The 24,023-nt window shown below is 45.6% G+C and overlaps 1 protein-coding gene across 3 annotated transcripts in view; it reads left to right on the forward strand.

The window, feature by feature from the left end:
• Positions 1 to 24,023, forward strand: part of NOC2L (NOC2 like nucleolar associated transcriptional repressor) — a 58,444-nt gene that overhangs the window by 2,576 nt on the left and 31,845 nt on the right. For all 3 annotated transcript variants that reach the window (XR_008236026.1, XR_008236027.1, XM_052792894.1), the window contains exons 5-14: positions 315 to 435; positions 1,706 to 1,796; positions 3,493 to 3,571; positions 5,547 to 5,657; positions 7,461 to 7,574; positions 8,257 to 8,445; positions 10,772 to 10,911; positions 15,205 to 15,316; positions 22,630 to 22,743; positions 22,915 to 23,016. Coding sequence is in view for 1 of the 3 variants with exons in the window: in XM_052792894.1 (XP_052648854.1) it covers positions 315 to 435; positions 1,706 to 1,796; positions 3,493 to 3,571; positions 5,547 to 5,657; positions 7,461 to 7,574; positions 8,257 to 8,445; positions 10,772 to 10,911; positions 15,205 to 15,316; positions 22,630 to 22,743; positions 22,915 to 23,016 (1,173 nt within the window). In the remaining 2 variants the exon portion in view is untranslated. The remainder of the gene's footprint in view (positions 1 to 314; positions 436 to 1,705; positions 1,797 to 3,492; positions 3,572 to 5,546; positions 5,658 to 7,460; positions 7,575 to 8,256; positions 8,446 to 10,771; positions 10,912 to 15,204; positions 15,317 to 22,629; positions 22,744 to 22,914; positions 23,017 to 24,023) is intronic.

Below are 24,023 nucleotides of genomic sequence, written 5' to 3' on the forward strand. Positions count from 1 at the left end.
GAGTAGCAATGAAATGGCTTGCTGCTTCTGACTAAGAGGGGGAGGGAAAAGTCAAATTGGATAGTTGCTTGCAGCTGATTGATTGCTTCTCAACCCCCAACCAATTAAAAGGCCTAGAAGCCCATTTTAGAGCAAGTGAAGGCCACTAGTGTTCGTTAAGTGTCCTGATGTTTTTCCTTTGTGTTATAGGATGGAGCTATTTTTGCAATCCAACTTAGAATGAATTCCAATACTCCTGTCCCAGTAAAGTGCTTTGGAGTTTCAGAATGTTGCTTGCTTTTTCTCCTGAGCAATCCTTTTTCTTCTTTCCCCAGAGGGGGCTAACACCAAAACTTTTCCATGAAATCACTCAAGCCTTTAAAGCATCTGTAGCAACCACCAAAGGAGATAATGGTGGGACTGATCCCAGCAAGTTTCAAGTCACTGATGCTGCAGGTGAGTTGGTCACTGTACTACTTCTGTGAGAGAAGGGAAGTCGTTTGGTAGGGAAGGTTTAGCTATTGGAAGAGAGTGGGGATAAGTGCCAGCAGGAGTTAACTTACCCTTTCATAGGCTTCATTTCAGTTAAGTAGCTTATCTTCCTGGTGGTGAGTCTGTGCAGTGGAATCTCTTCTGGTGTCCCAATGTGTAAGTGTACCTCTCAGTGTGCATGCCTGGAGCAGCTGGGCTTGCAGACTGCTGAGGAAATTACCAGCCTTCATTCACCAGACTTCTTAAAGTGAAGTTGAAGCTAGGTACTGTTTATATGCTTGTAGTGCACGGTTTTATGGACAACTTTTGCTGCGGCTTCTTGCTGTTCCCTCTTAGAAATAATCCTACAAGACTATTTTAACCAAACAAGACTATTTTTTACCAAATAGCTTTCTATAACCTCACAACAGTTCAGAGTTCAGTTGCACTATCAAGTTCACATTCCCCTAGTCGGGACCTCTCAAAATACTGCATGTCTAGATCTCCTCCTCTACAGGATTATTGTGCCCGTGGAACAAATGAGATGCAACCTTTCTCTCCAGCCTTAGCCCCCTTCTGCATAAGCTCCAGGTTTTGCAGACAGTCCTGTTGTAGACTCACAACAGCATGGCTGAGTGGGAAACATCTTTGTTACTGTCTCAGAGGATGTGACCTGCGGCCTGCCTACTTTTACCACTAAATTAGCATGTACTTTCTCACTGTGTTTTATCAGCTTGTTATTGTGTGCCATCTGGAACTGGCACTGTGGGGTGGGACTACTTAAACCCACTTGTTCTCCTTAATCCTTTCTTGCCTGGCATAGGGATTTTTCTCTCTCTCTCATTGCTTTTGGTAAAATCTCATTCTTTAATGTAAGACATTACATAGAATTCACATGTCTATTTCTGTGACTTTTTTTATTAAAAAGTGCCTTTAATGCTCATTATGGTTTGGGGGAGATTGATGGTAGTATAGACTCCTAGTCATAGGTCAGGCTGCTTTTGTGCTTGGTGCTGTTTACTCAGCAAAGAGATGGCCCCTGTGCCAGAAAGCTGTCAGTTGTAATCTTGCTGTTTAGATAAAAAATTCTAGGGTAAGACAAATTGATGTTTTCCGGAAGCTTGTGGAAACACAATAGTTCTGCTGTGGGAATTACTGGCTTCAGTTCCTTGGGGAGCTCTTTTCAAATTATCTGAGAAATGAGGAATATATGGAAAATCATTTACAAATTCTTTACTGACTTTTTTTTAACCAGTGTTCAATGCCCTTGTGTCCTTCTGTGTCCGGGACCTCTTCCGCTGTCTGCAGAAGCTACTGCTTCTGAAAACCCCGAAGAACAAACTAAAGTAAGTCTGAGGAGATTTGAGAACTGTGGATGAGAGAAACCTGGTTGGGGTTTTTCAGAACTGCAACCTGGCTGTGAAGCTGGAAAAAGACGGCAGCTCTTCCCAAACACTAGCAAAGTTGCCTGATTACATTCACAGTCATCTTAGCCGGGTTCTTCCTTTCTTCCCCAGAAGTGTGTCCTCTGTAATATTAGTCTCCACCCATTTGCAGAGGACATGTGGCTTCAACAGAAAGAGATCTGGAATTGCATATGCTTGCACTCAGGAGCACTGTTAAGGCATTTTGAGTTGGTTGTCAGAGAAAGGGACGAAGCCTTCTGCCTATATGTAGGCAGAGTATCGCAAGTATGCAACTAGTTAATCCAGGGCTTCAGGAGCTGTATTATGCCCTAGAGTCTGGTGATCTGAGGCCTGGATCATCTGAGTTGGAGCTGTTCACTGTTAGAGCATAGATGGAATGGAAACAAGTATGCAACTGGGCAAAGAATGGTATGATTCATTTTTTTCTAAAATGGCAACATCGGTCCAGTACCTCTGTATCGCATTCACCGATGCAATTTGATTTGACTAGAGAGGAGGAATGACAATTTTGAAGTCTCATCTGCTGCCTGGGAGCTGGGAATTCTCTGGCTATTGCGCGGGTTGGTGCTCAAAGAGTTTCAGAGTCAGTTTGGGCCCATAATTGAACGGGTGTTGGCATGGCTTACCCAGGAGCAACTGGAAAAGGTGCTGGAAACTCAGTAAGCACCAGTCTGAACTCTTGCTGGATGAACCAATACCGTAGCTGGGGACTATGAGCCCAGTTTCATAAAACAAGCTGTGAAGTTCCCAGTATGTTTTGCAAGCTGGAGCAGCCTTACTTAGCCTCTGTGCCTGTTTCCTACTAGATGTTCACAGAAGCTTTTTACCTCAGTCCTCTCTGGAGTTTCAACTCGATACAGCTTTATTACTTGCTTCATAGTCCGAGTCTTCTGTTTTTGCCATTGTTGGGTAGAGTCAGAATTGAATGCCTCTCAGAAGTGCTTTCAGTTTCAGGGTAATTTTTGTGGCAGTTATTTTTAATTTCCCTGTCGCAGATGAAGGGAGGTGTGAGCTAAACTCTAGATTCCTTGTTGGCAGTGGTGCTAGTCTGAGAAGTAAATTCCATTTCTCTGTATAAATACCAGCCTCTTTCATCCCCAGGCCTGACTCGTACAGACTGTGTCTGAATTTTGGGATGGCCTGGGGGCACTACTTCAAGTGCAGTGTCAAAAGTTTAGAAGAGTCTGAGCAAATGGCTCGCAACTAGTTTGATTCCCAGAACAGACTTTCTTGCTACAAGCTAGCCTGCCCTGTTCTCAGGCAGTGGCTGCAGAATGCCTGACTAGAAGATAGTATCGGTGTGAGAGATTCAGGTCTCTACCAGGCTTTCTGGCTGTTACAGCTCCCTGTATCACACTTTCAGAGATCTGGGTACTCTGCTGGGAGGCTTTTTGAATTGAATTTTCTAATGCTGTGCTTCAGGCAGTTTTTACAGAGTAGAAATGCTTCCTTTCACCTGTGACAAAATTGTTACTTCTCTTCTTGCTTTGCAAGCAGTTGTTCTTGCTCACTGGCAATATCGAGGAAGTGAACTCACTGTTCTTTGTGCTGCTGAAATCTAATTTATTTAGTAGGGGGTTTTTTAAAGCTAAACCCAACTCTCGCTCATTTCCAGAGTGGTCCTCCCTTCCACCAGCCCACTTTGGAGCAAGTTGCGACTGGACGTAAAAGTGTACCTCGGCTGTGCCATACAAGTAAGAAATTTCAGCATGTTTGTGTTACTGGGGTTAGTCTGTGCATCGCTGGGCTTTTGTTCAGCGTATTTTGGGCTTTTGCATCTGTAGACAACACTGCTAAAAGGAGAGCCAAGCAGTCAGGAAGATAATTAACAAAGCAGGTAACAGTGTAGCCTCAGGTGCTTTTCCCTTTGAAAAGACAGTTACTCCAGTTTGAGGGTGACTTTCTGATCATCACAATGCTGAGAATTGGGTATTGGTTTCTATCCCTTCTCCTGTAGTGGAGAATAAGTAAGACTTACTGGCTGAGACCGTAGTGGGCAGAAGCAATCTCACTGAGTCTCGAAACCTTGCGCATCTGAGATTTGTGTGTTTGTCCAGTTCCCTGCCTTGTTTTGGAAGTACTTGGTCTTACTAACAATTTGGAGGTCCATAGGATGGTTGTGTCAAAATAGGTAGCCTGTAAAGAAGGACTTGATTAACATTCTGGCAGTCCTTTCTGTCTTAATTTGTCTGACAAATTAATATTTAGTGGCTTTAAAGTAGTTTGCAGTGCTGTACTCCTGCATTCTGCGTCTTTAATTCAATTTTTGGCACTATGATCTTGCCACTTCTTGTAGTAAATACTAAGATGATATGTTGATAACTTCACATAGGACATCTCCAAGTATGATTATGTTCCATCCCACTAGGATATCCCATTCATCCAAAGTTGCTGATATCTGGTGTTTCAGAGACAATTCGTGGGTTATTTCTGAAGGAAATTCCTGCCCCCAGTTAATTTCTTTTGAGAATGCTTCATCGTGCATCCACAAATTTGGAATATTAAAACCAAAACAACAACATTGAAATACTCATTCTTCAGAAGCTGAGGGAAGGGGATATGAGGAAAGAAAAAGAAAGTGCTGATGTCTCTTAGCTGTAAGCTGGCAGAATGACTTGGCAGAAAGAGCATTTTGATCAGTAGAGCTTTTTTTCTCAAGTCGTGGTGCCTCTCGCCAGCAGCAGAAGATTGCGGTAGAAAAGGAAAAGCTGGCAATGCAGTCCCATTGAAGTGATCCCTGGTCCTGTGCTCACTTCTGAGTGCCCCCAGTCCTAGGCTTTACTAGAGTGTTTTTCTGGCATAGTAGTTTCTGAACAATATCTTCTCCTTTCCTTTTGGTGTGTGAGGGACTTTGCAAAAGAGACCTGCTCAGTCCAGAATCTTTGCAGTGCAAGAAGGAGAATGAGGAGGAAAGTTACAAGTAGGAAAAAATGCCTCTGCTTCCAGCAGCTGGTATTGCGGGCAAGAGGGGGCACTGCATCAGGCAGAACCTCTCTTGAATTGAAGTGACTTTGAGCTTACCATTGTCTTCAGGCTAGGAACTGCAGACGTGTCTGGGTTTAGCTCCAGGTGAACTGAGCTGAACAACCTGGAAATACAAAGATACTGTTTCTTAATAGTTTTTTTCTGACCTTTTCCTTGAGTTAGTTAACCTCTTGATACCCAATAGTATTCCAGCTTCCCATTAAAGAAATACTGGTGAAATCCAGTAAGTTATCAGATAGCTCAGATGGTCTGTTTCCAAGCCTTGTGTAGACCGAGGGTGTCTTCATCGTGCTTTGACAATTTGTAGTGAGACGACAGAGGCATTGGTGTCATGCCATCTGTAATAGGTCTTAAACTGTGTATAGACTTAGCTTTTGCAATATACACAAATGAGGTTTTATGTGATGAGCTCAGGTGCCATTAGCCATCCAAGTCCAGTAGCCTGAGCTCACCTTTGCCAGGATGATGTACTTTCAGGGGAGTTATTTAACCTGCTGTGTGTCTGCTCCTTTCCTGATACAGCTTTTGGGAGTTTGTTTGAGCTTCTTCCTAGGGAAGGCTGATCTTCCAGTCCTTTGGTAACACAGAAATACTTGGAAACAGCAAAATACAGATGCTTAATGGCAAAGGCAGAGGTGATGAGGATGGTGCTAAATGGGATCATGTTTTGTTTTCCCTCCATAGCTCCTGTCTTGTTTAACAGAAGCCTCAGTTGCTGCAGCAGTCCTTCAGCATGTCAGTTCCATAGTGCCTTATTATTTGTCCTTTCCAAAGCAGTGCCGTGCACTTCTCAAGGTAAGGTGACATGCTATGATATATCATTTGGATGTGAGGTACTTTCTTTACCCCTTCAGATGAGCCTCTCATGGTAATTGGGCTGGATCTCATGACAGTTCAGTGTCTTGTAGTCCTCTTCCCTTGCTTTTCTTTTGGTCCTGGAAAGGACTCCTGCTTCTCTTACAGGCCTTCTAGGTGCCATGAAGCGCTGTCACGCTGAGGTGAGTGGGCATGTGGCTCTGCGTGTAGCTACTGCTAATCCCCCTGCAAAGTGACATGGAGGTGTTCTGGGGAAGCTGTCTGCTTCCTCATCGCAGATGGAGTAATTGCTGCCTGTGTGCTGAGTCTGTGCGTACGCCTGTGATAGTATTTCACTCTCAAGAGCTGGGGGTGGAATATTTTTGCAGAAACTTAGTCACAACTGCTGAGCACTTAGGAACAACAAAGGAGGTGTGGAAGAGAGCAACAGGGTGACATTTAAATGAAAAGCTGCAACACAACACTTAAATGAGGCTGGGAACCCTTTGATGATAAAGATGACTGGTATACAGTGATCAGAGGCTGGTACCTCTCATATCTGAAGGACTGGCAGTCTGCTCACTGCTACACTAGGGATTTTAGAGTAGGCTTTTTCAGCCTTGTAGCTGGAATCTTTCTCATTTCCTGTAGAATTCATCAGTGCAGATAACTAGTTTTTGGAGGCATCAGTAATGATTGTGGTCCTACTATACCAGATGCTTCCTGACAGGGCCAGCCATGTCCAAGTGAATCTATACTCTGAATAGGCAAATGCAGGCAGGCCTGGGAAGAACAGAATCTATTCATTTGCTTCTCAAGAAGTTGAGGGGAGAGACCAGTATATGATTGCTTTATGCAATGCAGAGATGTGTAAAACTCAGATTAATGAGTTTACATGTCAGTGGTGGGCTGTCTGTTAGCCCAGACCTCTACACAGACTAACCTACCCTCTCCAGCTGGTGTAGGTATTTTTGTGATGCACTGGGTGCTGGTCATCATGTCTGTACCAGAGTGACTAAGGATACGTCTCAGCAGAAGTGCTGCCTTACACAGGGCCTGTCTCTGGCTCCAAACTCTGCTGCTGCTCTATCGTTTGAATTAATACAGTGAATGTCCAGGGAACCGGAATTAAGTCAGAACTACCATGAGGAGATGTATCTCAGGAATTGCAACCTATTTGCCCAGAGGGGAAAAAATATTGATAAATTTAGAAATCAAACCCGGGTGTCCCCTCTCCAGAGACAAATGCATCTTTAATAGCATTCTTTGAGAAACTACAGTTCGGTGTTTGTGGCAAGAACTGGAGTGTAACTGCAGTGCACTTGTATTCTGCAGAATTCAGTGTAAGACAAAAATTTTTTTTTTGTTGGGCTGGAAGATGTATCAACCAAATGTGTAATCCAGTGTGGTGTTGCTGTCTAGGGGATGGTGAGGAAGCTTTGCAAAGCCTAGGAGATTGAGTCGCATGCACAGGCTGGTGCCTATGCTCAGAAGCTCAAATGTGTATTTAGGTACATGAATAAAAGTGCATGTATTTTTCAGAGATGCTAGTTTGGGACAGTTTCCTTTATTGATCGTGAAAATATCAACTTCGCCTTTTGTGTGGTCTCACAGCTAGAGTATGAGGTCAGAATGGCTGCCAGTGCTGTTATGAGTGGTTCTGTGACAATATAGCCTGCAATCTTTGTGTCATCCTCCTCGCTTGCTTTTTTGGTGTGAAGGAGGGAAGCTCAGGCCTGTCAGTAACCAGGAAGGGGCTCTTTGTCCCTTCACTTATTTGTATCTTTTTATTTTCTGTTCCAGCAAGCAATTAATTTGTGGAGCACAGGTGAGGAAACAGTGAGAGTACTGGCCTTCCTTGTGCTGAACAAGATCTGCCGCTACAAGAAAGAGGTGTACCTAAGTCCCTTGCTCAAGGTAAGGCTGATACTTGCTGTACTCTGCAGCTTTTCTTTCTCACATTGTATGCCAAGACCTTAGAGCATAAGCTGCAGCCTATTAGGTAGCGCAGGTGCTGGAGATGATGCTGGCTACCTCCAGAAAATTAAACAGGGAAGAAATTCCATGTTAGGTCAGAGTGATATCCTGCTTCCTACTACTGCCCTTCCTGCTGGAGGCACACTCCCCTTCTTAGCAGGGAAGGCCTCTGGTACTCATCTGTCTACTGGATGAATACTCATCCTCCAAATTCTTGAGAGCTTTCCTCAAGTGCTGACACACTACTGAGCGCTGCTGAGCTGCTCTTATCTTTTGGCTAACAGCTGAGGTTCCCAAGTGTAGTTTACTTAGGTACCAGTGTTACAGAAAGAGAACTGTGACCAACCATAAGCGTGTATGGCTCAAAGCCATCCTGCAGTTCTCTTCTTGCAGAGAAGCAATGGTAGGGGCATTTCCAAGCACTGTGCTAAACAGACTCTCTCCCATCTCCCCTGAAGAAGGAGCAGGCTGGATTCTTATTTTTGCATATTCCTTTGAAGTGACTTATCTTATAAAAGGAATACTTCATCCCTGGTTTGGACATGCCTGGGTGGGGAATGTTAGTGAAAGAATATTTTTGTTCTGTTCTATGTGGTTGTATCTTGTCCTCTTTCCTGCACAGCAAATGTACATCGCATTTGTGAAGAATTCCAGATTCACCTCTCCCAATGTCCTGCCCATGATCAACTTCATGCAGCGCACACTGACAGAGATGTATGCCCTGGACACACATATGTCTTACCAGCATGCCTTCATCTATATCCGTCAGCTTGCCATTCACTTGCGCAGTGCAATGACGATAAAGAAGAAGGTAGGTACCCATCAGTGTGGAAGGAGTGTACCCTCCCATGGGGAATGTGCAGAGAGGGGAAAATTACAGTAGCCGCTTCAGTCTTTTAGTAGCATCTCTAAAGTGTCAGTACTTGTGTCTGACCCATTTCATAATGTGCTGAGGAATTTTTTGCCAGGGGCTATGAGCTTCAGAGATCACCTTGTAGTTGCCTGTGTTAGTTTAGAATTTCAGCAAGGAAGGAGAGAAAAGACAACCGCAGGGTGGGAGTCACTTTTCTCTCCGCAGCTTCCAAGAGATTGCGATGCACTTTCCATCTTCTGCCTTGGGCACCCTTTTTCCACTCTGTGAAGCAGCTGTTTGCAGCTTCTGTGGCAAAACCTCAAGGTAAAGAAGATTAGGAACCACCCTGGTGTGTTCATCTTTCCAGTGAAGCCCATACTATTTAAAGGACTTAATTGAGCAAAGCAGCTCAGACCTTTTGGGAGCAGCCCTGATTGCAGCCACCTCCAGTCTGACCTCAGAAATCTGAGTCAGATTGCTAATCCTGGCTTTACTCATGTTTAGCAAAACAGACCCCTATAGATTAATTGTTCAGCTGCTCCTAAACATTGCAAGATTGGTGACCAGTTAAATCTCCTGGCTGTTCAGACATGGGAATGAATGAGTGGAGATAAATGAAGTCTGGGCTGCATATGCCCTAATTGGATTGCATTGGCTTCTTACACCTTCAGTTCTGGCCCAGACAAGAACTAAATCCACTTGATTTCACAGCTGGGGGAGGATTGTAAGAACTTTAAATGACAACAGCACAACCAAAATGTACAAATCCAAGCAGTAAGCCAATTTAAATTGAGCTGTGGGTGGTTGTGGAAGGTGATTACAAGAGCAGATTGCTTATCTGTTCTGTGCAAGAGAAGCTGAGAACAGAGCTTCTTGGTACATCTCGGTGACCTGGTGAGAGCAGTGAGAGCTCTACCATTTCCAGCTGCAGCTGAAGTCCCTACTGCAAAGTTTGGTCCAGTGGCTGCAATTGAGGGCTTCTGTCCTTGTTCCAGGACTTATGCATCTTGCTTCATCCATGCAAAAGAGGAGGTGACCTGGGCCTTGAAAGTCTATCTGAAACATAAGTTGGAGCTGAGACACATTGTTAAGTGCAATCTCTTAAGTTCTTGGTGCGATTCTGTGGAATACATGGACCTGCAGAACTCTTTGGAAAGGGTGTCCTTAAGGGACTCCTCCACTATTCCGGGCTTTTATTTAGTATGGCACTATGAGCTGCTTAAGCACGTGGCAGGGAGAGTGGAGGCTTGCCCAGACATTCTTGAAAATGATGTCTCTTGGACTGATGCAAGACTTGACCCACACCTGCCCGTACTACTCAGCCAGCCTCAAAGGCTGGTTCAGTGTGTCACTGCATATCAGGCAGGCTGCTGGCCTGTTACATTGTTTTTGCTGGTAACCATAAAGACTGGCTGAGAAACAGAGCTGAAAGTTTGTTCTCAGCTCTGCTGCATGTCATTTTTACTCTGCAATTGACAAAAATGAAACTGTCCTGGGTAGTGGCTTTTCCAAAAGCAGGGAGGAGTGCTGGGTTGATCGTTTGGTCCTTGCTTTGACAGTGAATGTTTGTAGGCACATCTTTAAAATGAGCACTGATACTACCTTTCAGAGTTAGTGGTGTGGTGGTTAGGGGGTTTTGATTAATACAGCTGAGGGAAGGGAAGCCTCAAGTGGGAAGGACAAGCTGCTACATAACAACCAAATGAGTTTGAGTGCAGAGAGGGGAAATCCAGATGAATTCAAATTAATTTCTTCTTAGCTTGAATCTATAGTGTAGCTTTACACACCCTTTCCCCCCTCCTTTCTGGTCTGCACAGGCCAGAAGGCAATTTACAAGGATATCAGAGAGGGGTACTCCTTTCCAGCCTTCCTACCTGTGGGAGACGAGGGCCTGTCCCAGGGACTGTGGGCAAATGGAACAGTTAAAGGCTTCCTAACGCTTGGCCACATCCCACAATCTGCTGTGAGCTGGATCATTAAATCATCCTTCTCAAATGAGCCATACTTGTGAAGAAAAGCGGTCTGTGTGTTGCTCATTATTTCTTTCAAGGCACTAACTAGTACCAAATCATGATGTTGCCAATGCAGGATCTTGAACTTGCTGATGGTGGGTCAGCCACTAGCATCAAAGCAAGAGCTAGAATGTTAGTTATTCCCCTCTAAGCAGTACACAATGTACTCTTAGAGAATGCTGGATAAAATGAGTCCTGTAGAGAAACCAGAATGAGCTCCTCTCAAATGCCACACTTTCAAGTTTGTGCTTGTGTTTTTCCCTTTTCTGCAGGAGAACTTCCAGTCTGTTTATAACTGGCAGTATATCCACTGCCTGTATTTCTGGTGTCGAGTTCTCAGCACAATCTATCCCAGTGAGGTCATGGAGCCGTTGATCTATCCTTTGACACAGGTCATCATTGGCTGTATAAAGTAAGTAAGATTTTTTTTGTTTGTTTCTTTTAGCTATACTTCATCTTGCTTGATGTGGCTGAGCAGTTACTAAGGGGTGTTATTGTTATGTGATTTGGATTCAATCCTGCATTGTAAGGAATTGTCTGAGAGCTGCTTTTATTGAAGTATTCTAGCTGAAGATGTGAGCACCTGTATGTTTAGGTGGTGAGAAAGTTGTGGTGTAGGTTATTTTCTCCTAGGCTAAATTCTCTGTATAAGAGAAGTTGCAATCTGAATAGCCTGGACACATTATCCTCCCAGTTGTACAAAGTGGCAAGGAAAAATGTACTGACTTGCCTCAGGACCTAACAGTGCCAAAGTACAGAATCAAGTCCTCATCTCTAGCTCTGTAAATACAGTTAGAAGATGTGGGGTTTTGTGCATATTTGTTAGAATTTGAAGAACTAGGACACACTTATTGTTTTTAGTATGCCTCTGCTGAGAATCTTTCTCTTTTCCCATCAGTTTATGTGTTTATACATGAAATTTTGTGCTTTGAAACGGCTGTTAATAATGAGCATTGAGGGAATTTCTGAAGCTCTGGTGATCTCTGAAATCCTGTTAGCTCTGTTAACCAGATTCTCAGCTTTAAAACACCACCCGCCTGGTCTTGAAAAACTCCCAAGTGGTGATGAAGATAAGCAGATTTAAAGGATCGTTAAGAATATGCATACATACCTCTTCCCATCCCCCATGCGCATGGGCTGCTTCCCACTGCTGTTGTAGAGCTTTAGTTGTCCTGTGGACTAATCTAGGCAGTTTTCTACCTGTCCAGGCAGATAAATCAGCTATCTGGGGCCAAGGAAAGGTGAATCGGGTGAGTCTCAGCAAGAGCAGCAAATACAATTTGTTAGCATCTGTGACGGACAGGGCTGCTTGGCACGAAGTACAGTTACTGTCTGACAAGGCTTTAAAGATTTGGAAACCCAACAGATGGGTTCTAGGGTAGGGAAAATAGATCCCACCCTGGCTTTTTTACTGAGCCAAGCCAGTGTCTAGAATGTAAGAAGCGGGTACATAAGTTAGCAGATGTGGGATTGATGTGGCTCCACAGGCTTCAGTCTATACCCAGGATCCCTAGTGGCTCCCTCCTGGGTATAGTCAGCATCTTCTCAGTGTTGGTGGCTGTGCTGGCCAAACTGAGCCCAGCAAGAGTCAGTCTCTATGCCACATCCCCTGGTGTAGATAACATCTGTAGCAACTGAGTGTTACGGAAGAACTCAGGTTGTTTCTGTTTGAGGTGAGAGGACAAAATAATGTAGCCTGCAGGTCAAGGGTTTTTTTGCTTCATGTACCATTTAACGCACTTCTGGCAGGCTGCTTAGTCCGCTGACAGCAGTCAGATACTTTCTCGTGGAGGTGGCATGAATGAGCTCAACCCCTCTCTTTGTTTCTCTGTTTCACAGTCTCTCTGCTTGGCTTTGAGAGGTGTGTGTATGCGATCAGGTGTTGGGGCAGGATGCTGTGTAACATCTGGAATACCTTCTCACTTCTGTTCCTGATGCAGTGTAGTGCCCTGGGGGTCCATCCGGAGGGTGGTAGTGCTGGGAGGTGGCTCTGCTTCCCCAGTGCCTTTTGTACCGGGAGGTGGCGCCTGGCTCCAGCGCAAGGGCAGTGAGCAGGGTGTCTGTCTGTCTGTCTGTCTGTGGGACCTGATCGGTTCCTTGTGCCACCCTGGGCTCTTACGTGAGTGGAATGGGGAGAAACCACCATCCATCACAGGCTTTTTGCTCTAGGCAGGGACCAGGGCAGAATTTGATAAGTGATTAAACAAGATAAATAGTAGAAGAGGGTTGCCTGCTAAAATCAAGATTAGCTCCCTCATTTTCTTGTTCCCTCTGTTTGCTTACCAGCATATAAAATGCATTGAAACTATTTTTAATAATACATATTTCAGAAATGGGCCCCATGTGTGTCTGGAAGTTGCCTGCGCTCAAGATGTGGTCCAGGGAAGTTGGAGTACTGAGTGGAGAAGTACTGGAACTGATAATTTCTGCTATTCTTGTGGTGCTGGGAAGAGCCTCATTGCTGAGTTTGCTCATGGAATTGCCATGTAATAATAAGTGATGCTGTTCTTGCAAACAGCTGAAAGGTTGCAGTTAGTTTGACCAGTGGGGCAGTGTTGCAGGTATTGCAGAGATAGGAGAATGTGGAGGACATGATTTCCCCCTTCCTTTCACTGCCTTGTGCTTTTCTCTGCCTCTGTAATCCCCAAGTTCCTCCTTTTGATCTGTATGCTTGCATTTGTCGGAGTTCATGGTTGGATTTTTTGTAGCAGAGTTGTTGCAGAAGCTCCTGGTCTATGTTATCCCTTTTCCCCTCATCCCATAAAGTGTTTCTTCTGACCATGTCTGCTTGGATTTCTACCTTACTCCCAGTCTAAGCTATAAAAATGAAGTTCCTCCCTGGCTTATAGTTAAATGAGGATTTTTGGTGCGTGTTAAATTTTGGGTTCCGGCCTCTGAGCACATATAGGGGAGAAAGCAGGTACAGCCTCTTCCACGGAGAAGCAATCACAGCCTTGATGTCCCTGAGCAAGTTCCCTTGGTGACCTGTCCTGGTGGGGTGGAGGCTGATGTTGAAAGAAGCTCTTGCTGTCCTCTCTAGCCAGAGAAAGATTGTGGTCACCCAGGAGTATAACAGAAGGAGTTGTAGTGAGTAAAAATAAGCCTTGAGAAGCCTTTAGGCTGTTTTCTACACCACAGCCTGTGCCCTGGCTGCATGGGAGAAGTACAGCAGGCATTCCAAGAGATAGTGATGGTAAAACATTAGGGAACACTCTCTGCTGAGATGAAATGTGAGTCATTTTGAACCCCCCAGCTGTGGCCTGGAGTGACTAGGCAGTTGGACCTTTCTCAGCAGAGCTGGGACCCAGCTGTGTTTTGTATTCCCTGCGCATCCAGCCATCGGGAAGTTGAGCAGATTGTTGCATCGCCACGCACTCTAAAATTAATGGTCTTGGTTTACAGTAAATCTATACGCTTAACAGGTTTATTCCTTGATCAATTAATTCCTGAGAATGGCTTTCGTCATCTCCAGTGGTGCCAGATCATGGGTGCAAAGTAGATTTATTTCTATAATGGATCCAATGATAATTATTTCACTATCTGGAGGGGGAGCGGGGGGAGATGTGGGTGATTTATGGTGCCTGGTCAAGCATGGTTTTTTTGCTCTCCTGGATTGCTCAGCAAGCTCTTTGGGGAGGGGAGGGGTTCATTTATCAGACTTGAGCCTGTTGTCTGGGAACTGCATTTTTTTTTTTGTGGTGTGGGGTTTTTTGGGTTGTTTTTTTTTTTTTAAAAAAATCCTTGTAAATGCTGGAGGCATCCATGTCTTTATGTACAGGTCATTCAGTGTGAGAGGTTGCTAGAATGGTACAGTAGAGAGGTCTAGTGTCTTTTAGGGATAGCTCTGCATTTTCCCCTCTGCTGCTGGCTTACATGGTGCTGAGGGAGCTGGCCCTTCCCAGTCCCAACCTTACGAAGGGAGTTGGCTCTACTTCTTTCTTAATACCTGAGTGTGTAATGGTTTGAAGTGTGGGTCAAAGAAAGTCTGGCCTCTTCCCCTCCATGCTGATTACGGGCTGTTCAAATGTACATGTTGCCTCTCTGAAGGAGATGCTCCAGGTGCTCCTCTGGACTGGAGAGGGCTGAACAGATTTGGTCACTCTCATTCCCACTCTCTCCTTTCTGATATGCTGGTCATTGCTAGTCCAGCTCCTTCTGCCTCAGTGACATTCCACACTAAAAGCATCACTGTTCAGGTGAGAGCATGAACTCTGGATACACATAGGGTATGTAGCCTGAAATGGGAAGCATATTCCTCCATGTAGTCCCTCTGGTATGCTGGGGGAGCCCTTTTCTTGGTCAAACTTGCTGCTTTAGATGGGCATTTTACTGCTGGTTCCTGCTACTTTTCCTTGCGTACCTACCTGTGCTGGGAGCACGAGAGCTGAAAGTGTTGAACGTGACTAAACAGCATTGGCGATAAACTTCATCTGCAAAGCTCTTGTCTTGTAGCACTTTCTCCCAGCAGAAGGTGGAAACCTAGTGCTTTGGTTGCAGGAATTTGTGTGTTAGTGTTACAGCTTTAACATGGCGAATTTTATTTCCAGCTGCGGGATAGCTTCAGTAGCTCAAACAGTTTGCTGTGCAACACTAAAGCCGCCTTTCTTTTGTAAAGTAGGAAAGGCTCTCAAGTGTCACTGAAGGCTGCAGGTGCAGTTCCTGTATAAACTTGGCCTAATACCCTTTCTTCTTTTTTCCTTCCTAGGCTGGTACCAACAGCTCGTTTCTACCCTCTGCGTATGCACTGCATCCGTGCACTTACACTGTTGTCTGAGAACACCAGGACCTTCATCCCAGTGTTGCCATTTATCCTGGAGGTTAGTTGGTTCCTGCTGACCTAGTAAGGGCTGATGCCTACTATCTAATAAACACACTTGCTTACTATACCTGCCAACAGCTCCAAGATTGCCCTATTTGCTTACTCCCTAAAATCCCAGGCAAACAGCATCAGACAGAATGTATTGTTTGGTTAGCAAATAGGATTAAACTTTTATTAGCCTGTGAGCAGAGAGTATCTGAGATCAGCTGGGTGCAAAAATACATTCCTAGGTGATTTAACTAATGCAAGTGGAGTAGGCAAAGAGTTTGCCAAAGAGGAGAATCGGAGGCTCAACTGGTTGCAGTAACTCCTCGAGCTGTTGTTACTTGATCCTGCTGATGTGTTCATATCTTAGCAAAAGGAAGAGTTAGGATCTCCTAACTGCAGGCAAAGGGAAGTGGAATGAAAAAGCCCTTCAAGAATTAGAATTTATTTAGGGGAAAAAAACCTTTACAAATGCGACCTGGCAAAATGCAGTATGTTTGGTGAAATACTGGTGCTAAGAGACCATCCAGCTTTCCCACTTACAGATGCCCGACATCTCTCCGCATAGGTCTTTCTAGCTTTGCTGCTGTGAGAAGGTAGTACAGAAGTGGTGCAGCCAAATTTCACTGAAGAAGTGTGAGCGAGGCCGGGTGAGGAATGCAGAAGCCCCAGTAGGTCAGCATGAGGCTGGACACTGAAGAGGGGGAGGGAAGAGCGACTTCTATAATAAATGACCTGAGTCAGCCAGGCTCATTCCTAATCAAGTTCTGTTGAAGCAAAGGCTTTTGTGGTTTCGTGTTGTTGTAAACGTCCTTTGCAAACCACATCCTCTGAGCCTGTGGAAGGCAGCGATGTTTATAAATCTCCTCCTGCTCTCCTGCCGCCTCCGCTGCTCCCTGGCCCTGGCCTGTGTGGCTTTGCCATTTGCCTGCTTCCTTCCTCTTGTTCATGCATATTTGAAATTCTGCCAACCAGATTTAGTGTTAGAGGCATCTCCACTCGGGTAGTGGAGCTTGGGGTGAGGATGGTTTCTCTGCTTTTTACTTTTTAGTGCTCTGAGAGATAAAGCATTTTTCCCCTCAGGGCTTTACCCCCTGTTTGCATTCTGGCTCCAACACCTCGGCTCTAATCTGTGTGTCGGGCCCCAGCCAGACGTTACCACACTGCATGCTGAGCTTCCTCCCAGCTTCCACAAGCCCCCAACCACATCCGATCCTGCTGTGTGTGTTTGTGAGGCACTACTCAGCTTAGCTTGTCCAGGTGTTGGTGACAAGGGAGAGATGGGGGCAGGGTAAATGTGTGCATGTGTGTTGCTTGCATACTCTTTCACATTAACAATTATTTTGCTTTAACTTCTATAACCCAAGGTGACTGGCATGATGTTAAACTCTCAAATCTCTCTGCAGCTGTCAGCCTTTCCCTTCTTCCTGCCTATCTCCTGCAAGGGATCCCTCAAATATTTTGTGGAGTTCCCAAGAGCATTCAGGGCTATTCCCTTTGTGCTTCCATCTCTTCCCAACTCCCTCCTCCTCTCTGTTACAGAGGTATCTGAACACTCTTAAAACCCTTAGTGTGTCTCCATAAGCTGTCTTCAGGCAGGAGATGTATTCCAGCTATGTGGATGAGATGGTAGGAAGCTTTAGCACACAGAGGGGAAGTGACCTGCCCAAAGTCCCAAGGTGGCTGTGGTGATGCTGGGAGGAGAATCTGCATTCTGATGCCCATCCTAGTGCTTTAGCTGTGAGCCTGTTTCTACCAGCTCACAAGTTCAGCAGTGACTTAGTCAATAGATATTAGTCCCATGCCACACCAAGTCATGAATCAAAATCCATTTTAAGCCCATTATCCAAACCATCATGAGATTTGAGGGATCTGATCAGTGAGTTTGGTACTAAGCAGGAGTCGACTTGAGGGTCATGACTGGGGTTGGGGGAGCGGAATGAAGCCTTCCCAGCATAAGGTATGCTCCATTTGATAGGAATGAGGAAAGGCTGCTGTCTCTGTCACTGTTGCAACTGAATCCAAATGCAGCGAAAGAATGGCTGTGGAGCTTGTGACCCTATATTTTGTGCATTTTTTGGAGAGGGCTTTGCACAGCCTCAGAGTGTAGATTCTATGAAGCTTCTTGTGTGAGAAGTGACTGTGTAACTCTGTGTTTCTCTTCCCCATTTCCATCAAGGAAACCCAACCCTTGCTACCTCTTGTCTCAGCCCTGTCGCTGCTGTGGTTTCAAGAGAAGGCAGATTGAATGTTTGTGCAGTTCCCATAGGCACAGGAATTCCCCAAGCCCCTGCCAATAGAAATGAGAGCTGACTGCTTGATGCATCTTGACAAGGGCTGATGCTCCCCAGCGTGGGCATCCAGTGCTGTCTCCTGTCTGACTCTGCTTTCCAGGATGGAGCAAAAGCAGCAGCTTGCTAAAATTACATCTTAGATGGGAGGAGGTAGCTTGGAAGACAGTGTAAAGCAGGCAGGCTTTTATTTTTGTATTGTTACTCCCCTTGAAGGGCCTGTGAGATCTCAGGCTTTTCTTTTTTTTTTTTTTATCACTTCAATTATTGTCTGACAGCCACTAGTTTCTGCAGCAGGAAAATTGGTGGCTCATCTGCTGCAAGGCAGGTGTGGATAAACAAGGTGGAAATGTTCCCATAGGCAGACTTTGCATGCCAATTTAAAATTGGCTTCTCCTGTGGAGGGATGGGAGAGGAGGTTAACCCTGATGTGCTTAGGAAGGCATGAGTTTTTCACTTTGACACTTAAATGGCTTTGAGTCTTGTTTTGGATGTGCAGCTTGCTTTGGAGAAAGTCCCCAGGGGCTTGGAGTGCAACATATATGGGAGTGAGCAGCGGATTGTGTCAGAAGAAATCAGCTGATATGAAGATTGTAGTTGGAGAATTGATAATGCTGGACATTGTCATACATTTAAGCACAGAGCTGAAATTAGTTTTCTACAAGACATGGGCTCTTTGCCTCTTTTACACAGAGAGGAAAAGCTGGAACTTTAGACAGACTAAGCTGAACCACTGCACCACCTGAAGATGCATCCTTCCTTTTCCTCATTCTCCTCCTTCCACCACTATATTGCAGCTCTTAAATTCTGGATCACAGCCCTGCAGGTACCAGGGGTTGTTTGAGTGAAATCATGCCTGACCAATCTAATAGACTTCTATGATGACATGATTGGCTGAGTGGATGAGGGGAGAGCAGTGAGTGGATGTTGTTTATCTTTTCTTTATCAAGGTTTTGGATACCATTTCCCATAACTTCCTCGCAGACAAGCTGATGAACTGCAGACTAGATAAGCAGACTGTGGGGTGTATTGACAACTGGCTGAACTTCCAGGCTCATGCTGTGATCAGTGGCATGAAATCTAGCTAGAGCATAGCCACTAGTGATGCGCCCTGGGGATCAATACTGGGGCTGATAGTGGTTATCATATTCATTAATGGTTTGAATGGTGGGGCAGAGTGGCACCATCAGCAAGCTTGCAGATGATATGAAGTTGGAAGGAGTTGTTGATACACCAGATAAGTGTCCTGCAATTCAGAGGGATCTTGACAGGTTGGAGAAATGGGCAGGCAGACACCTCATGTAGCTCAACAGAGAGAAATGCAACATCCTGCACCTGGGGAAGAGTAACCCCATAATAACAACATCCTGGGGGCTGACTGTCTGGAAAGCAGCTTTGTGGAAAAGGATGTAGACAACAAGTTGGCCAAGAGCCAGCGATGTGCCCTTGCAGTAAAGAAGGACAATGGCATGCTGTGTTAGGCATAGCTTTGCCAGTGGTTTGACTGGGGTCTTGCCCCTGTGCTGAGCACTAGTGAGACCACAGCTGGAGTGCTGTGTCTAGTTCGGGACTCTCCAGGGCAAGAGAGACATGGACATACTGGAGCGAGTCTAGTGAAGAGCCACAGAGATGAAGGGATTGGAGTAACTGTCACGTGAGAAGCGGCTGCAAGAGCTGTGACTTTTTAGCCTGAAGAAGAAAAGGCTCGGGCAGGATCTTCTTGATGTAAAATACCTGAAAGGAGGGTGCGTAGAAGATGGAGCCAGGCTCTCTGAAGTGATGTCCAGTGATGGGATGCAGTGGGCACAAACTGAAACGGAGGGCTTGTCTGAACATCAGGAAATGCGCTTTTTTTTTTTTTTTTTTTTTAACTGTGAGGCTCACTGAGCACTGGCACAGATTGCCCAGGAAGGTTGTGGAGTCTCCGTCCTTGGAGATAATCAAAAACAATCTGGACATTGTCCTGGGTAGTTGGCTCTAGGTAGCCAGAGCAGGGCAGGTTGGACAAGATGATCTCCAGAGCTCTCTTCCAACCTCAACCATTCTGTGAATAAAGAGGTTGAAGCCAGATTTTTCTCAATGGCACTTGGTGACAAGATGAGAGGCAATATGCAGAAAATTAAATGCAAAGAGGTCCCACTTAAGCATTTGGGGGGGGGGAACCTCAACAATTTTATATGGTGAGTCTAGAACAGGTTACCTAGATAAATAGTGGAGTGTCTGTCCTTGGAGATACTCAAAATCGGACTGGACATGGCCCTGAGAAACCTGTTCTAGTTGACCCTGCTAGATGACTTCCAGAGGTCCCTTCCAACCATAACTGTGAAACTGTGAGTGCTTCAAGCCAGCTTCTGCAGAAAGTTGGCCAGCTTGTCTGAACTTGACAACAATCAGACTCTGCTTGAGTGGCTTAACTAGGCTCTCTCAGCCCTTCCCTCAGTGGAGTGGGAGGGTGACTGAACAGACCTGAGGGAAAGCTGCAGGCAGGCCCAGCAAAGCACTGTGTCCCTGCGGAGAGCTGGCCTGGGGCTGCCAGCTTTGGGGTGATCAAAGCAGATGCCAGGAGGCTTTTGCTAGAGCCTGAGAGAAAGAAATGGGGGGCAGATGGGATGATACAGTGGGAGTGCTGTGACTGCAGAGTTGGTTCTGTGGTTTGCACTCTGGCAGTGCAAACTATATCTGAGCACCCTTCTGACTAGCCACGTGGAAATCGTCTGTGAGCTTGAGATTGCCAGAAATCTTTCTCCTTCCTGCCTGTGTTGCCCTGTCCTTTCCTTTGTCTGCTAGTGGTTATCACTTAAGCCAAGTTGTTGGCTTTTGACATTTTCTGGCCCTCTGGTCCCTCATTATCGCCTTTCTACCCTGCCACAAGATTCCTAGACATCAGTCATTCTCTCCTTCAGTCTGGCTGTTAGCTGATCCATTCTGCAGTCTTGAGATGGGAACCACATTTTCCCCCCTTCCCACATGTCCTGACCAGCTCCCTAGCACCTCCTGGGAAAGTTTCGAAACCTCTGCTTGCATTTCCCCACTTGCCTAGCGGCATGTTAGGATCCCACAGAGCCTGACGCCTTGTGCTTTAATGTGTCTGACCTCAGGGATCAATACTACTGTTTTGGCCAAAGAAATAACCGTGCATAACGAGGTTTATAGCATCGATTCCCTAGGCTAGGGCTCTTTGTTTTCACAAGCCACCAAGCTTGTCCCTCCCTTCCAAATAACCTGGATTGACAAATAAAATGTAAAAAATCAATAGTCGTCTCCATGCTTTTCTGGCCTGGGGGCATCCGTGTGACCTGAACACCCTCCCTTTCCTCCTCACCTCACCCTCTAGCAATCAGTATGCTGCATCCCCTTGTTGCTGGGCTGGTTGGGGTCTGATGATGAATGTGTTGCTGCTGCATAGAGGGAATAGAAATTACTTCCTGCTCAGGAGTGCAATTTAAAAGTGTTGGAGACAGGGAAAGGAACTGTAGGTTACTTTTGAGGTGCTCAAAAGTATGGGTGGGCAGGATATTCTCTTTATCAGCCTCCCTCAATGGTTGTCATCAGATATGCAAATGATTACCAATTGTTGGCTGAGGGGTGGTTGTTTTTTTTTTCCAATGAGATCTTATTGCTACTGAACACCTCCCTTGATTGCCACTTATCACCTGATGGGGTTCTCTTGGAATCTGCCCCAGATCAAGTGGTTTTTGCAGTTCTTGCCATCTTTCCTGAGGTCTGCCCCTACCAGGCTGGGAGAAGGCATACTGGTATTGCTGTTCATTTTGGAAACCTTTCCTGTATCACAGCTTCAGGCGAAGAGCAGCGCAGCGCACAGGCTTATTGGGATAGTGTACCCTATTGCCTGATATCTGCCCAGGGCAGTAGGGACCAAGGCAGATTCTGGCTCTAGCTGATTTCAGCTGAAGATAGCATTCCTGCGTGCAAAATGTAGCCTTCCGAGGAAGTGAAGAATGGAAATTGTCATTGATGCATGTTACCCTTCCCCCAAAGAAGTTGGGAAGCTCCTCCCAAAAAGGAGAGAGTGGGGAAAAGGCTTTCATAGTTCTTGGTCTTGATTACAATTTGTTAAGTTTTGAGGCAATAATGGCTCTTCTTAATTAAAACCAAACTTGAGATGCCACCCTGGAGAGCGAGTCACACACACATATGTGAGCTTCCTCTCCATTTTCTTCTTTCTACTATGTAAGCTTCATACCTTCTGTTTCAGAAATACTCCTCTCCCCAACCATTATCATTAAACAAGCTCTGGAAAAACACAAAAGCAGAGGTGCAGGTCTGTCTTTTGACGTTACATACTAGCCTACTGGGTATCCAGCTGTACAGAGCTTGTGTGTGCTCATCATTTTGATGAGCAGGGTGCATGGTCTCCTCTCAAACTCTGGGAAGGGGCCAGTTTTTCTCCATGTCCCTTGCTATAAGATGAAATGCGTCCATAGGGAATAATATGCGCTTATTCAAAGGCTGTTCAGTTATAATTGGTACGAGGGATGCCAATGGGAAATGTATTAGAATAGAAACCTTGCCTGGCAAGGGGTGTTTGTGAAAAGGACTTACTGGTCTCTCTGCTTCCTGGGACAATTTTCAGTGACAGTAAGAGGGTAATGGATTTGGTGTAAGCAACATCTAGTCTTGCTGTTGAAAAGCTTCTCACCTTAAGGGACAGCTCCAAAATACACTCAAGCTCTATAGTATGATCTTTCTGACCATTAGAAGCATGGGTCTGAGGAACAAACCTCTAGTTTCTTGTGCTGTTGCTTGTGTTGGTTTCCTTGTATCCCACACTTCTGTGGCATCTTTCACACTCAGGTCTCTAAAGCTTCAAGTGTGGTTGGTGTTTGCTCCCTAACTGTCCCTTGGTAGGGTCTTTAAGAAAGCTGTGGGACAGTGATCCGAACAGGCAAGCAGGAATCAGGATTTCTGGCTTGTCTTCTCAGCTCTGCCACCAACTGCATGATCTTAGTTGAGTCATTTGGTATCTGTTGTTTTGTGGTGTGATCATCTTTACGCTTGTTTTTTTCTGTTGTAGGTTTTCCAACAAGTGGATTTCAACAAGAAGCCAGGACGTATGAGCGCTAAGCCTATAAACTTTGCAGTGATCTTGAAGCTTTCCAATGCTAACCTGCAGGAGAAGGCCTTCCGAGTAAGTGGAACCCCAGCGGCCAACAGTGCACAGTTTCTCTGTAAGCAACGGAGTTGTCCTAGCGATGTGCTTTGTGTTCCTGTCCCGTAAGGCTGGAGACTCATTTCCCAATCTGGGCGCTGTAGGGTTTAGTTCCTATCTGATATCTCTGTTTCTACTTCCCCTGCTCAGGACGGACTCATTGAACAGCTTTATGACCTGATGCTTGAGTATCTCCATTGCCAAGCCTACAGCATTGGATTCCCAGAGTTGGTTCTCCCAACTGTCATTCAGGTAAGGTGTAAGATGCTTCTTGGTCGTGCTGTGAACGCGCACAGAGCGGGATAAAGTCGTTTAAGCTAATGGTGAACTCAAGATGGTCCTCACAATATGAGGGGAGAGCCGTTTACCTTTTCTTAATTATAGTTTTTCTTTGCATTTTGGGGAATTCTTGGGGAGGAACAGAGGCATCGCATCTAATTAGGAGGCTGAAGGTAGATGAAAGTGGCTGTGGAGTTAGCCGCTGTTTTGGGAGACAAAGTGGAACAGAGGGCTGCATAACTGCTGTAGAGATATGTTTTTGACTAGTGAATGCAGATGAGCTCTTGGCAATTCAGAGTTGTCCGAATTGCTGTGTTGTCTCAGAGCAGTACCTGTGCTCTGTGAGCCTGTACTTTTCTTTTCCTTATGGCCTCCCTCACGTGCTCTCCACAAGATGGCAATCTTCCCTCCTTTCACAATGTCTCCATCAACTGGGGCACTTTCTCCCCAGGTCCCTCCATACAAAACAGTACAATTCTCGTCTCCATCCCTCCTCCTTGCTGCACCTAATGGTAGTGCTGCAAAGTAGTCTCCTTTTCGTCTCCCCTGGCATTCCACGGTGCAGGGTGTTCTTCCTAGCCACTTCATGTTTACATACTCCGTTGTCCGCAACAAAACCGCCTACTAGTGCTGTGCATCTGGGTGTTTTGTGCATAATCCTTCCCTAATACCTTGCTTGCTGGGTGGCTTCAGTTTTGAATGAGCAGTGACCTCTCTGCTTTGAACAGTAAGATTGCTCAGTGCAAACATGTTGGACCTTGTTCCCTCCCTTCCTCCCAGTCCTCTCTATTTTTAACTCATGAGTGGCAGGTGTCATACGAGTTTGGGAGAGGGCTGCTGTCGTATCCTCCATGGGGACGTGAACCTCCGCTTTGCTTTGGTGTCTGCCACGAGACCCTGTGTCTGCATACCTTGTTGCTATGATGCCTCTGGTTGACATGGGAGCAATGTCTCGGTTGGGACCCACAGGCTGCTTGGGA

The sequence above is a fragment of the Harpia harpyja genome, chromosome 7 (genome assembly GCF_026419915.1).
Source record: "Harpia harpyja isolate bHarHar1 chromosome 7, bHarHar1 primary haplotype, whole genome shotgun sequence".
In the NCBI taxonomy this organism is placed as follows: Eukaryota; Metazoa; Chordata; class Aves; order Accipitriformes; family Accipitridae; genus Harpia; species Harpia harpyja.